General features: G+C 46.9%; 1 protein-coding gene across 1 annotated transcript in view; it reads left to right on the plus strand.

Annotated features, from left to right (window-relative positions):
- Positions 1-8736: 8736 nt before the first annotated feature.
- The window catches only part of LOC145530918 (ectonucleotide pyrophosphatase/phosphodiesterase family member 7-like), a 37527-nt gene continuing 30653 nt past the window's right edge, over positions 8737-15610 (plus strand). The window contains exon 1 of the mRNA XM_081552268.1: positions 8737-8986. Within this exon, the coding sequence (XP_081408394.1) occupies positions 8737-8986 (250 nt within the window). The remainder of the gene's footprint in view (positions 8987-15610) is intronic.

Consider the following 15610-nt stretch of genomic DNA (forward strand, 5'->3'; position numbering starts at 1 on the left):
CCATCCCCCTCCCTCCCAACCTTGCAACATGCCAAGATGCGGCTCAGCCTCTGCGGACTTCCAACGAGCCCCCGGGTATCTCTCTTCTGAGACCTTTTCCAGAACCTCCCTTCCATACTTAGTGAAACAGGATTCTCAACAAATCTGCCTTTTTCTCCCCATCCAGCCTAAGCAAAAACTTTTGAGTATGAGAGGAACAAAGAAACCTTCAGCGTCTGTTCTGCACTGCTAATTCCATCAGATTTCTCGTTATTCACGCCTGGCAGTCTAATTTTCTTCGTTCAACTCTCCTAGCACAGTCATTGCCTTAATTACTGACCTTTTCACTCTTCTCGCACCACCCCTTCCCTCGTTTTTGTTCTCAGAAAGTTCTGCTTACACTATTATCTGCTGGTTCCTCACCTGGGGATAGAAACTGTTTTCTGTGGACAAGTCCTCCCCCCTTCTAATCTCAATCAGACAAGTCAGAGATCTCTGTACATCAAACATGAAGTTCATGCTCGACAGGTCATGCCTCTGGTTTCTTTTACCAGCCTGTGGGTGAATAGGTTTACATCCTTCTCAGAGATGTCTCACCAAATTTTCACGAGGTTGGAGCTTACAAGGGTGACAGTCGCTCCTGCTTTCTCCAGCTCAAAACACAGCAGGAGAGAGTGTTACATCATCACATCTGTGGAGCATGCACCTTGTTCTCAGGAGAGGTGGACAAACTAACAGGCATTCAGAATATGATTGCCACGATGGAGAATAAAATGAAAGATACACCAAAGAAGCAATGGTCGGAAGAGTTAGAGATATTAAGTCTAGAGAGAACATGCTGGTGCAAGGGTCAGGAAAATTGCAAGCTACCATTTTTTTTTTTTTACAATAAAATTTTATTGGAACTTAATAGCCACGTCCATTTGTTTAAATATTGCCTATGGCTGCTTATCATACTGCAGCAGCAGAACTGAGTAGTTGTGACAGAGACTGTCAGGCCTGCAAGGTCTATCTGGGTCATCATAGAAAAGGTTCGTCGACTCCTGCTCTGGAAAGAAAAGGGAATGAGAGAAGGAAGGAGGGAGGAAGGGAAAGAAGGAGGGAAGAGACAGAATATGAGTGTATTCCAAACATCTATTGTAAGAAAGAGGAATTTGATTTCTTTAGCATGGCCCAAGAAAGAAGGCTGAGCGCCGAAGAACTGATGCTTTCCAATTGTGGTGCTGAACAGGACTCTTGAGAGTCCCTTGGACTAGAAATCCAAGGAAATTAACCCTGAATATTCATTGGAAGGACTGATGCTGAAGCTGAAGCTCCAAAACTTTGGCCACCTGATGCGAAGAACTGACTCATTGGAAAAGACCTTGATGCTGGGAAAGACTGAGGACAAAAGGAGAAAAGAGCAGCAGTGGATGAGATGGTCATTCACTCTCATCTGGTGAGAGAGCATCACCAAATCAATGGACATGAGTCTAAGCAAACTCCAGGAGATAGTGAAGGACAGAGAAGCCTGGTGTGCTATAATCCATGGGGTCGCAAAAAGTTGGTATGACTTAGTGACTGAAAAACAACAACAACAAAGATATCAAACAAGGAGCAACAGAGTCAAAGCTACAGGACAAGACTTCAGCTTGTCCTTGCTCATAAGGATGCGCTCTCCAGCTGGCAGGACTTCACACCCAAAGGGCTGCCTGGAGCAGTGAAGATGATGTCACTGGATGTCCACATATATCAGGTGGACTTAGGTCCCTCAGGGGCATGCAGGTTTAGCTAGAGATTTTGCTAAAGGAAGCATGCAAGCTGAAGAGGTTTAGAAAGGCAGAGGTTGGAGAAGGGGCTGTAGCTACAGAGAGCAGAAGGGAGAAATTATGGGGAGGAGGGACAGAGTGATGTGGCCACAGAGTGAGGAACTTGATGAAAGATGGACGATTAACCATGCGATGTAAGACATAATCTCTTTGGGACTTCCCTGGTGGTCCAGTGGTTAAGAATCCACCTTGAAATGCAGGGGATGAGGGTTTGATCCCTGGTCCAGAAACTAAGATCTCACAAGTCTTAAACCTGCATGCTCTACAGTCCACAAGGCACAACTATGGAGCCCACATGGTACAACAAAAGACCCTGCATGATGTAGGGAAGATCCCCTGTTCTGCAACTCAGACCTGGCACAGCCAAATTAATTAATTGATTTTTTTAAAAAAGACAATCTTTCCTACGTTCTCCCAAAATCTTCAGTTAAAGGAATATTAATATTTTGTCAATGCTTCTGGGATTGTGTTTGTGAAGATTTCAAGGAGGGGATGAGATGTGGCATTTGTCTTAAGGAAACAGCATATTAACCCAAAGAGACCTGGTCCCTTCCAGCTGAACCAACCCTTGCTGGGAGGCTGTTCGAATCCTGCCAACCCTGAGGCTGAAGGAGTCTTTGAAAACATGATCTGGCTTAACACTAGCACTTCGCTGAACACTCAATGTGAATCTTGCTGAAGTGAAGCCACAGGAATACTTTTTTTAAACTTTTCTTTCATTTCAGATCCTTCTTCGGAATTTCCAGGGCTCAACAATATGTGAAAGATTCCAGAAGGCAAAATAATTTCTGAGCTTTGGAATTTACCTGAGGATGGTCCAAACCTGTGAAAATTTCACAGGAATTCACCCCAAACCCATGCAATGGACAACACTAAGAGTGAACTGTAAAACTATAGACTTTGGGTGATTATGATGTGCCAATGCAGGTGCATCAAGCATAACAAATGTACCACACAGCGGGGATGTTGATCATGGCGGAGGCTGTGCATTTGTGGAGCAGAGAGCATATGGGAAATCTCTGTCCCTTCCTCCTGATTTTGCTGTGAGCCTAAAACTGCTCTAAAAATATTGTCTTCAAAGAAAATTTTCATTAAAGTCTCAAAAAAAAGGACATTGAGGACATAAGTTGGCTCTGGGTTGGATCCTAGGATCTCATAGATCTTCATCAGATGGGATCTGTGTACCCCAAAAGCTCACACTCTCGTGGGCTATTTCCATAGCACCCAACACTTAGTAGCTTTGAACCACAACCATTTATTATCTCTTGTGATTCTGTGAGTTGGCCGGGCATTTCCTCTGCTGGTTTCATCTGGGCTCACTTGTAGCTGGAGGTTCAGCTGGGCTGGAAGGTCAATAATGGCCTCACGGATGTGATTGGCAGATGGTGCTGCTAGTGGCGGGGAACTTGGTTTTTCTTCATGTGCCGTCTCATCCTCCAGAGCCCTTCTCCACATGGCCCCTTGAGCAGGAGAGCCAGGGCTTACTTGCTGCTGGCTTCCGAGAGAGCAAAAATAAGGGAAGCTTCAAGGGTTCTCAAGACGCAGGACCAAACGTCAGACACCATCATTTCAGCTGCGTTCTGTTGATCAAAGCAAGTCATAGGCCAGCACAGGTTCAAGAAGAGAGAAATAAACTCCACCTCTTAATGAAGAATTTGCAGTCAGAGTGCAAAAAAGGCATTTGTGGGGTGTTGCTCTCATCTTTGGAAAACACCTAACACACCCACATACTCCTTTATGTGCAGCCATCCCTCCAGGTACGTCTGTTGCCAGCCAGACCCTGAACTTGACAGTACTCCATGGAAGAAAGAAATGAGAGTGTTCTGCATGCCAACTCTCCTCTTGCTTGACTTCAGCCCCATCATAAGCAGACCCCATCAGAGTTTACATCCCTTGAGAAGCATTGTAATTGATCTTTGTATCAATCGGTAAGTATTTGAATCCACAGCAACAGCCTGCCCATAGTAAACAGTTCAGCCCATGCTAGGTTTTTCCCTGCTGCTAAATCAAGCTGAGAGAACGACAGTGAGGCTTTATATTCAAAGAAATGTTCAAAGCTCCAATCATCAACAGGTTTAACAGGATACATCTCCTAATCCTTTCCTTTCATCACAGATATCTCTTTTTTTTTTTTTTCCAGCCTACCACCCTCCCTTCTATTGAGATTTGCATCTCTTCCTACCACAGTCACATGGCTCTGGTGGGGTTCGCAAAGAGCTGGACACAACTGAAGCAACTTAGCACACACACACCATGTTCTTACTTGACTCCACCCTCCCCCACCCCCCACTTCCCAGCCCCCACATAGTTGATTGGTCCAGAGACAGCAATCTGACCCAAACAGGCCAATCAGAGTTTTTCCCTCAGGTTTGCTTTTCCTAGCTGGAACTGGGAAAAGACAGTCATACTCTGTGATGACAGGAACTACGGAGTGAGACAAAGAGGAACTTTTGTGGCCACAATCCTCACTTTTGGAGAAAGCTAGTCCCAAGTAAGAGAAAACTGAGGTGATATGCAGACAAAGTCAGACACTGAGATGAAGAGAGAGATCTGGGGTGTGAGTCCCTGGAGCCAAGCTGCGACCCTGCCTTTCTGCAGAGTGACTTCTGTGACCTGGGAAATCATGCCCAAAAAGGCCTTATGCAGATGCCATGTCCACAGCCCATTGGCACTAACTATTCTAGTACTACGTACACCCCAGACTGACACTTCCCATGTTGACCTTCCTCCCTGCTGTGAGTCACTTCCCCAATCCCCCATGGGTGCTCCCTGGGGATATGCCCAAATAAGCCACTTGCACTCCCATCCTTGTTTCAGGATCTGCTTTCAGGGAAAACCAGACTAAAGCATGGTCCCTTTTCTTACCTATCCTAGTAAGAGGTAGTTTTGTGTCATTTGCAACCAAGAGTTCTGACCATTACCTTCTGCTGGGATGATTCCTAAAATGTGTTTGGAAATTTCCCCATCTCCATTCCAATGACTGTCATAAATATGTTAATTTCTTAACAAAGTTTAATGGGATTTCAACCAAAGTTTCACAAAATGCATTGCACTTCTCCACAAATTCCCAGTGACTGATATAAATGTCATACAGAAGAAAGTAAGAGTCAGAGATAGCTCTACTGGGCTAGCAAAGAAGAATCTAATCCACGATGGCATGGGTGGGAGATGTTTCTGGAACTGGGGGACCCTCAAGCCTGCATGACCCACAGCTGAGTGCTAGAACAGCTTGAAGACAGGCCAGGATGGCCAGGATGAAATATGCCCTCTCCTCCATATCTCATCCTCCACCACATCCAAAGTGCTCAATAAATATTTGCTAAAACAGATGATGGATTTACACCTTCCAAACCAGAGCTCAACAAAGAGAAAGTGAGATATCAATGCTGTGACCATGAGCATCATGGTGACCACCATTAGAATTCTCTCGAGCCAGCCACCTCCACCAATCTCTGCTGATTGCACCAAAGGTTGCACTTTGGGAAGATTCAGTGGACATGGTAGGTTGTTGCATGACTGCTGGCTGTTTTTTATGTGTTTTCTGTATTTCTGGAATGTAAAGATGTATGTGGATTGTTCCTGGTGCTAAGGTGCTAAGTCACTTCAGTCGTGTCCGACTCTGTGCGACCCCATAGACGGCAGCCCACCAGGCTCCGCCGTCCCTGGGATTCTCCAGGCAAGAACACTGGAGTGGGTTGCCATTTAAGGGCCTAAATGATTAACAAATAATTCTCAAAGGGCCAAACCACTTAGTACAAATATTCACATTCCCTCCAAGAATCTACACACCAAGGACTCAAGGTTCTCTCTGAACCAAAGAACGCCTGGCCTGGGACAGTCCTGATCCCGGCGTCAATAGCAGCTCTCCTCCAGGCCTGGCTTTCCCAGAGCAGCATACATTTTTCTTTGCCACCAAGGATATCCAGGGACACAAGCTAAAGATAATGATGCTTTATTGGCCCTCAGTCATCTGTCCTTTCCATGTGCTGGAAGGAGTGCCAAGTCCAATTTTTCCAAGTACAAAATAGCATCATTGGCATCATTAGATCAGATATGGAAGCTATCAGTGGCAATTTATTATTGTATAAAAAGTAAACAACATTTGTTGAACACTTAACCAGTACTAAGGACCAATGTAAGTGCTTTACCTGCTACATTAACAGGATAGACTATGTTATACCACAGTAACAAATTATCCCAAAATCTCAGTGACTTGGCAACAGAGGCTGACCTCTCACATTGCACGTCCACCATGGGTTAGCTGGGAGCTATGCTCTATTTGATCACTCAGAAACCCAGCATGATGGAAATTCTACCATCTCAACATAAGGCTTCCACAGTTCCTGTGGCAGCAGTTGACAGGGTGAGGCAGTTATGCACCAATCCTTGAAAGCTTCAGGCTGGAAGTCATACACGCGGCTTCCACTCAAAACACAAGGGCCATGATTACAAGGGGGATGGGGAGTGGTGGCGGTTGGGGGGGTGTGACATATGGATATCCCATAAGCAGTAAGCATTCGTGTCAACATACATCATTTCATCAGAGGCTCATGACTTCAGGAAATATATAATTATTCCTTTTTTATGGAGAAGGGAACAGAGGCACAGAGAGGTTATGAGATTTCCCCAAGTGTAAAATGTAAGCCCAGAGCAGAGCTGTGAGCCCAGCCTGCAGGCTGCAAAACACCCTCAACTGCTTCGCTGCACACTCATCACAAAATTCTGCAAAATTCCCTCCTAGAGCAAAACACCATGCTAATTAATAAGAGAGGCCAAGTTATGCAAATACAAAATGGAGCTCTCATGATGTTCCACCTCCTCACCCCAAAAACTCAACCTAAGCAAATACCTGGATCAAAATTCTCAGGCAGTTTCAGGAAGAGGGAAATGGGTCACCTCATCTGGGTCTGATATCCTGCCTGCAGTCCACCCACATCAAGACAAAAACCTTTTGAAAACTTTACCCGAAAACCTGGGTACACTGTCACCTCCTCTTACTGGAAAGTCCACTGGTGACAGCTTTATACAACTCACAGATCTTTCAAAGCAGAAAAGGTAAATGTCATCCGTGTACTTGTAGAAAGCAGCCACAGGCAGGTCTGTTAGGAGTTGGTTGTCACATCCAGATGAGCACCCGAGGTTAGATGCTACCAACAGGCTAATTCCTCCCAGCCTGCAAAACCCAAGTCTAGCACCACCTCCTCCAGGGAAGCCTTCTCTGTCTGCCTTCCCTAGGTGAGGACCCTCTCCCTGTGCTCCCATATCACCTCCAATGTGCACCTGCGGCAGGATTCCCCTTTATTTGTCTGCCTGTTCCCTGGACTCTGAGCCACTTAGGCAAATTCTGCATCTAAACTTCTGTGTACCTGGCACCTAGCACATATCACGTGGACTCTCAGTCGCTAAGTTGTGTCCGACTCTTTGCGACCCTACGGACTGTAGCCTGCCAGACTTCTCTGTCCATGGGATCTTCCAGACAAGAATACTGGAGTGGGTTGCCATTTCTTCCTCTAGGGGATCTTCCTGACCCAGGGATTGAGCCCACGTCTTCTGTGCCTCCTGCATTGGCAGGCAGATTCTTTATCCCTGAGTCACTGGGGAAGCCAATAGCACATAGAACATGCTCAATAAATGTGAGGTGGAGGGATAGATGCTTAAGTCTGTTCACAGCCATTTGTTACCTTGGGGAATTTTATATCCCTGTGTGCAGCAAACATGTAGCCAAGTATTAAAATGACAGTCACAGCCTCACTTCGCTGGGTGGCCTTGAAGAGGTTCTACAAGCGCCTGAGTTGACCGCCTCTCTGAGCTCCTTATTCAGCTACAAGGTAAAAACTGCCTCATAGATATGTTGTAAAAATTAAATGGAAAGTGGGGAGTATTCAGGCAAAAGCTCATACACAAATGTTCACATCAGCATTATTCGCAACAGCCAAAATGTGGAAGCAAGCCAAATGTCCATCAACTGGTAAATGGATGTATAAAATGTGGAACATCCATACAATGGAATATTATTCAGCCATAAAATGGAATGAAGTACTGACACATGCTACAGCACCATGAAAGAACCTTGAAAACATGGTGCTCAGTAAAAGAAGCCAGACACAAAAGCTCAGATGCTGTATGACTCCACTTATATGAAATGCCCAGAATAAGTAAATCCAAACAGACAGAAAGCAGATTAGCTGCTGCTGGGGACTGGGGGAAGGGAGGAACAAGAAGTGACTGCTAATGTGCATGAATGAAAACAGTCTGAAACTAGAGAGTAGTGAATGTGAATGTACTAAATGTCAGCCCTGTGAATGTACTAACTGTCGCTGAGACTGTCCACTTTCAAACGGTTAAAATGGTAAATTTTATCTTATGTGTATTGGACCACAGAGATTTTTTTTTTTAATTCTTATGGGGAATGTTCAACTTAATAACCTTTCTAGAATTTCAAAAAAAATTAAATGGGATAGAATAGATGATGTATGTACAGTTCCCAGACCTCGTGGGCACACAATCCACAGTGGCTATTTTCATAATGAACAGTAATTTGTTCTCCCTATAAAAACAGGCTATATCGAGTAAAGGAAAGCACCAATCTAATTTGTTCTCCAAACGTTCACAACAGTGGAATTTGTATGAGTCTGAAATATTTCACGTGGTTTGCCTTTTTATATCATGGTAAGATACACATAATACTGAGCATTTTTTTTTACCATTTCAGAGTGCAGGGGGCCGCAGCATTAAGCGCATCGGTGTTGTACAACCACCAGCACCACCACCTCCAGAACTCTTCCATCACGTCAGACATGTGCCATCTCATTAGGCTACAGGTGTTCTGGTCCACAGTAGAGCTGGGGCAGAATTATCAATGTGGACTTTGCTCAACCGCAGATAAAAAAAGGGAGAAAATGGGAGCAGGCTGTGACCCCAGTGGTGAGAGCGTGGGAGGTGCTGAGACATGACAGGGCCACGGGCCCTGGCGCTGCTGCTGCCCGTCCTGCTGGGCTGGGCCAGCGGCCACCCCGTCCCCGGGATGAAGAGCTTCCACAAGCTGCTGCTCATCTCCTTCGACGGGTTCCGCTGGGACTATGACCAGGATGTGGACACCCCCAACATGGACCACCTGGCCCAGGAAGGTGTCAAGGCCAAGTATCTCACACCGCCCTTCGTGACAATGACCTCCCCATCCCACTTCACCACCATCTCGGGTAAGCTTGCCCCTCAGCCAGGCCACTGTACCAGCAGAAGCCTGGTGTCCGTCATTCCCTGAATGACCTCTGGGGAGATTGAGGCAGCCCACGCCACTTGGGGTCACTCCCTGGAAGAAGTGCTAGCTTAGCATGCTCGGGGATGCACAGGGTTGTTTCTAGAACCCATGGCTTGCAGACAGAATGGGGACCACGGCTGCAGCCTCCAAAGGCATCTCCCCGATGCCCCAGGCCCACCCTACCCTCCACCCTGCATCTCATATCATGGCCGGTGATCTTGTACAAAGTAAATCATTAAAAGACTTTTATGCGAATGATAAAATATTAAAGCTTAAAGTAATCAGATCAGGTAGCTCCCCTACTGAATGCTGGTGTACTGGAGGGACATGTATGATCTTTGAAGAGAAGTTAAATTTTGTCTTTCAATGACCCAGAAGGTACCCCCAGCCTGGCCCCTGACCCGCTCTGTCTGAGCCTCTCTCACCTCTCTTCCCATCACAAGCTTCCCTCCAGATCACAAAGGGCCCCTGCATGTGCCTCCAACCAGCCCCCACCTGTCTCAGGGTCTTGCCCAAGCAGGTCCCTCTAGCTCACCTGGAGCATGTATGTCAATGGGAGAGACAGACATCAGAGAAGTAAACACACTAATAGATGTCATTACAAGTCAGAGAGGCACCAAGACGGAAGAGGACAGCCTCTCTGGGAGAGGACAGTGAGGGAAAGTGAACTTGAAATCAGAGACACAGGGAAGGGCTCTTGGAGGAAAGTGGCAGTTGAGCTGCCAGCGAAAGAGACGTGGGGGGACTTTTCTTACCGTCCGGTGGCTAAGACTCAGTGCTCCCAATGCAAAAGGCCTGGCTTCAATCCCTGGTCAGAGAATCAGATCCCATGTGCTGCGACTGAGAGTTTGTATGCCACAATTAAAGATCCCGCATGCTGCAAGGAAGATCAAAGATCCCACATGCTTCCCCGGTGGCTCAGTGGTAAAGAGTTTGCTGGCCAATGCAGGAGACATGGGTTCAATCCTGGGTCCTGGAAGATCCCCCAGGCCGCAGAGCAACTAAGCCCATGCACCACAACTACTGAGCCTGTGCTCTAGAGTCTCAGAGCCACAACTCCTGAGCCCACGTGCTGCAACTACTGAAGCCCATGCGCTCTAGAGCCCGTGCACCACAGCAAGGAAAGCCACCACAATGGGGAGCCTGCGTAGCAATGAAGACTCAGCACAGCCAAAAAAAAATAAATAAAAAGAAAGAGATCTCGGGAGTCCAGAGGAAGGAAAAGCGTTCCAGGCAGAGGGAACAGCATGTACAAGGTCCCTGTAACAAGAAGGAACGTGATGGATCCAGAATGCCAGTTGCCACTAAGCAAAGAGATTGCAGTCTAAATGAGAGGCAGAGGAGGAGGCAGTCAGGATGCGAAGGGCTCCCCTGTAATTAGACTAACACTAGCTTCCATTTCAAATGTGAGCCTGATATCAGGCTCTGTGCCACAGGCTTTGCCTTGGATATCTACGGGAAAACACTGCAAAGCAAGTGTTGTCCCCGATCCACAGGTGAGAAAACAACAATTCCACAAGGCTGAGTAACTGACCAGCCACTTGGTCAGAAAGTGGGAAGGGAGAAGCCAGACTAGGAACCAAGGTGGCCCTGGATAAACGGAACCGGTTCTGCTCGTTCTGAACCAGGAATCTGCAGACCCCTCTTGCAGGGCAGGGAGGGGTGCCAGTAATATGAACCTCACCCCCTCACACACACCCAGAGAACCACTTGCTGGGGTCCAAGGGCAGCTCTGGGAACCTCTGGCATGATGGGCAAGCTGCTGGTGCCTTTTTGCTGGGACTTCTACCCAACTCTCAAAGGGACCCTTGAATCAGAAACTTGAAAAATAAAGCTGAGCAACCACTCAGAGGGAGATTTGCTGAGAGAGATTTTCCTACATGTAAACTCTTCCAGACGCAAGTCATTTGGGAACTATTAGCACCAGGAAGCAGGAACGAAAGAGTACTTTTCTCTTACTTCCCAGCGGCATTAACTTCATAACACTTAAAAGATCTCCCATGGGCAGATTCTGGGTCCCTGAGCGCTGAGAATACAAGGGGCACAAAATATTGAAAGGCATGCTCACCTTTTACTGATCCCCAGAAGGTTTTTGATGAGATGATACACACGGTGAGAGCAAATTTTTTTAAATTACAAAATCACCCCAACACTATTTGCCAGCAGGAAATGGAAACCTTACAGCTTCAATGGAGGGTAATTTAGCAACATCTCATACATTACAAACACACAAACTTTCTTATTTGGCAATTCCATTTGTAGGACTCTATCCTACCATTACTAATTTGCTTGGTGGAAAATGATACACATACAAAGTTATTCATTACATTAGTTTGCAACAGTGAAAGAAAATAGAAACAACCTATCCATCCAGAGGGGAGTGGCTAAATAAAATACTGGACATGCATAGAATGGCATACTCTGTCACCTTTAAAAGAAAAACTGAGAGGGGTTTCCCCTGTGGTCCAGTGGTTGGGACTCTGCACTTCCACTGCAAGAGGTACAGGTTCAATCCCTGGTCGGGAACTAAGGATCCCAAAGGCTGCACAGCACAGCCAAAAATGCTTCTCTTTTAATTTTTTTTTAACTAAGAAAAACTGAGGAAGCTTTTTGTGCCTGGTAGGAAGTTATCTCCAAGATGGATTAAGTGACAAAAGCAAGATGCAAAGAATATGTGTAGCATGCATATTTGTGTGCATATGTGTGTATATATGTGCATATAGTTGCTTATAGATGCACAGAGAACCTCTAAAGAAATAAACAAGGAATTGGTAACACTGATTCCACCAGGAAGGGGACAGAGTGGAAGGAAGATTTAGGATTGTACATTCTGTGTACCTTTTACATCTTGGACCATGTGTATGTATTGCCTATAAAGTACTATACGTCTATAAAGTGCCTATATACATAAGTTCACCACTTTATAGAAAAAAAGCATGATCTTCTATCCTTTTTATTTACAACCAACCTGCCATTTATTGAGGTGGTGAACAAGTCACTGCCTTAAAACAGGTTTTGCAGCCTCAGCACTATTGGCATTTGGGACCAGACGGTCCTCTGTGGTGGGGACCGTCCTGTGCAGTGTGAGATGTCGGGCAGATCCCTGGTCTCCACCATCTAGGTGCCAGGAGTGTCTCTACTGAGAAAACCAAGAATGTCTCAGACATTGCCCAACACCCCCTGGGGGACAAATTGGCCCTCAGCTGAAAACCCCTGTCTTAAGTGACTGAACCCCAACCTGGCTTACAAAAATGCTCAGCAAGTACCACAATCACCATATCCTTCAATTCGCATAGTAGTGATAAAAAGTCAGAACAGGTGAAATATCTGAGGCCCATGAATGTACAAATCTTTCCTGAAGTCTCACAGCAGACCTTCTGCTGAGGGGCAAAGCAGGACTTGAACTCAGCCCTGGATGGTCCCAGACACTGGTCCTCTCTCCCTACCTTTAGCACTCCTACAGCCATCTGGTGTTCTTCCTTCTAATTAAGTAGTCATCCCAAATACCTTTGAATGTTGCACATCCTCGGAGCTCCCAGGCAGCAGGGAGACATCCTGAATATGTTGTATTAACGACACAGAGGCCACCCTGGACCCAGCAAAAGCACCAGTATCTGTCTTCATGAGCTGGGCTCAAGCCGACCTCTGTCTGACTCCAATATGGAAAAGCATCGTCCGTGATAGAAAAAATAATGGATAAAAATTGGTGTTGCCAGCACCCGAAGACCTCTTCAGATTCCAGGGGGTAGGCCTGACACAAAGTATGATGAAAAGGGCTCTCTGGGCCCAACGACTAATTAACTGGAGTTCTTACGAACACCTCAGGGCCAGTTAAGTCAGGAGAGGGATGGGGAGACGACGCTGCTGTCCTGCTGCTCAGCTCAGCTGCACCAGGGGCTGCTCCCACAGGGGCTCCATGGAGCCTAAGGAGGGAAGTAATCACTCCTCCAAGCTTCCCAGACAGAGGCCAAGAGGTTAGGGACCAGGCAGTCCCAGGCAGGGAGCGCACAGCAGGGAGAGGCCGTGGCCCAGGCGTAAGACTTAGCTGACTTGGGTGATGAGGTCAGAACTCTTGAGCAGCAGGGCCTCCTCGTGCCTGGGGGCTGTCAGGTGTGCGGTATCTGGGCCCTCATCCCAGACCTAGGATCCCTCATCAGTTGTCTTGATGCTGGTGAAGAAAGTCTTCCTGGAGAGTTTGTTAGGACTGTATTCATCCTTTTAACTGACGAATACTGTTGGAGCATCCCTGTGGAGCCGGGCAGTGTAGACAGTGGCCAGCTTCCCACTAATGTGTCTCCAGAGTCTGGCCATCTTTGTAGGGCTTGACGCACAGTCTCGGACTCCCACCTGCTCTACTCCCAAACTCCACACGTCTTTTGGGAGCTTTCGCTTCCTTCTCACTGGAACTCCACCAGAGTCAAGGACAAGGAGCCCCTTCCTTGGCGATCCTTCTGCCTCTGTGCTTCCTTTCTCGGGGAATCAGATGGGAGAGATTTGTTCTTACTCCCCTGTGTCACCCCTCAAACTTTTCTCTACACCTTAACTCTTCCATGGCTCCCATAAGAGGCTTAGTATGTGAAACCCCAAAGCCAAAAGGAGTCTCTGATTTCTCCACTTTCTCCAGTGGCGTACTTTCCTCGGGACATGAAAACAGAAATCCTGACGGCTTGAATGAAGGAAAGACTAAAGGAGAGAGGTTTTTTTTTAATATTTATCTGACTGCACCTGGTCTCAGTTGCAGCGCGTGGGATCTTTGATACTCATTGTGGCATGCAGGATCTTCTGTGGCAGCATACGAACTCTTGGATGCAGCATGTGGGACCTAGTTCCCTAACCAGGGATTGAACTCAGGCCCCCTGAGCTGGGTGCATGGAGCCTTAGCCACTGGACCACCAGGCAAGTCCTAGGAGAGAGGCTTTTAAAAACAAAGCTGGCTATTAATTTGAAATATCCCACCATATCATCACTCCACATCAGAAAATCTTTGCATCTTTACAAAGGGTATGTTTTTCCTCCAAGTATTTGCCCCCAGCACCACCTACAAGTGGGACTTATGGGCAGGATGGAGACTCCTAAGACCTGGCAATGTCCTCCCTCCAGCCCCTCAGGCCGGGCACTGGGCAGGGCTGCGTGTTGATCAAGCTTCTTCCCTCTCTCATTGGAAGGGCTATGACTTCCTCCAAGGTAGTTTTCTCCTTCCCACCTGGTTCCACCCTGCTCCTTTCATCATCCCCCACCTCCTGAACACACACACACACACACACACACACACACACACACACACACACACACACACCCAGCGGTCTTGGCCACAGCACCTGACCTTTTCTTTAAATGGAATGCCACATTCATTTTCTGTGGCTGCATAACAGCCACACAAACTTAGCAGCTTAGGACAGCACCCATTTATTTTCTCTCAGGTCCTGTGGTCAGGACTCTGAGCATGGTTGACTTTAGTCCTCTGCTCAGGGTCTCACAAGGTGCCAGCTGGGGTGGTGTCATCTGAGGCTTGAGGTCCTCTCCCAAGGTTATGCAATTGTTAGAAGACTTCCTTTCCCCACAGCTGCAGAACCCGGGCAGCTTGCTTCTTCAAGGCCAGCAGGAGAGGATCTCCTCCAGACTCTCTGCTAAGAGTGCACCTGCTGAGGTCAGGCCCAGCAAGGATAATCACCTCTGGATTAACTCAGAGTCAACTGATTAGGGTCCTTAGTTACATCTGCAAAATCCCTTCAGCTTTTCCATGTCCACTGGATAGAAGCCAGGCGCAGGTCCCACCCATGAGCAAGGGAAGGGAATTCTACAAGCCTGTATATCTGGGGCATCAATCCTGAGGCCATCTTAATTCTGCCTATCATGAGTAGGTCACGGATGGGGCTCAGACAACCAGGGAGGGGGGCATCAGTCTTTGTGGAAAGGTGACAGGTAATAGGGGATGGTGCCCCAGAAAGTCCCAGAATCACAGTCTAACCCCTAAGGCCAAAGGGCACACTGACTGACTGTGGAGGCTGGACTTCCCCACATCACAGTCTCCACATCCATAGGAGACCCTCTCTGTTGCTTAGACAAAGGTGATGATGATAATGATGATTCTGAAGAAGGAGGAAGAAGACTGCTAATTTGAAAGTATTTATACTAATCTCCCAGGGCTGCCATAACAAAGCACCACCAAACCATGTGGCTTAAAACAACAGAAATGTATTGTCTCATGGCTCTAGAGGCCAGAAGTTTGACATCAAGGAGTCAGTAGAACAATAAAGCTATGGTTTTTCCCCAGTAGTCTTATACATATATTAGAGTTGGACCATAAAGAAGGCTGAGAGCCAAAGAAGTGATGCTTTCAAACTATGGTGCTAGAGAAGACTCTTGAGAGTCTCTTCGTCTACTAGGAGATCAAACCAGTCAATCCTAAACGAAATCAACCCAGAACATTCATTGGAAGGACTGATGCTGAGCTGACGCTTCAATATTTTGGCCACCTGATGCAAAGAGCCAACTCATTGGGAATGACCCTGATACTGGGAAAGGTTGAAGGCAAAAAGAGAAGGGGATGGTAGAGGATGAGGTG

Source organism: Giraffa tippelskirchi, chromosome 13, assembly GCF_054371585.1.
Source record: "Giraffa tippelskirchi isolate mGirTip1 chromosome 13, T2T-mGirTip1v1.2.pri, whole genome shotgun sequence".
Lineage (NCBI taxonomy): Eukaryota > Metazoa > Chordata > Mammalia > Artiodactyla > Giraffidae > Giraffa > Giraffa tippelskirchi.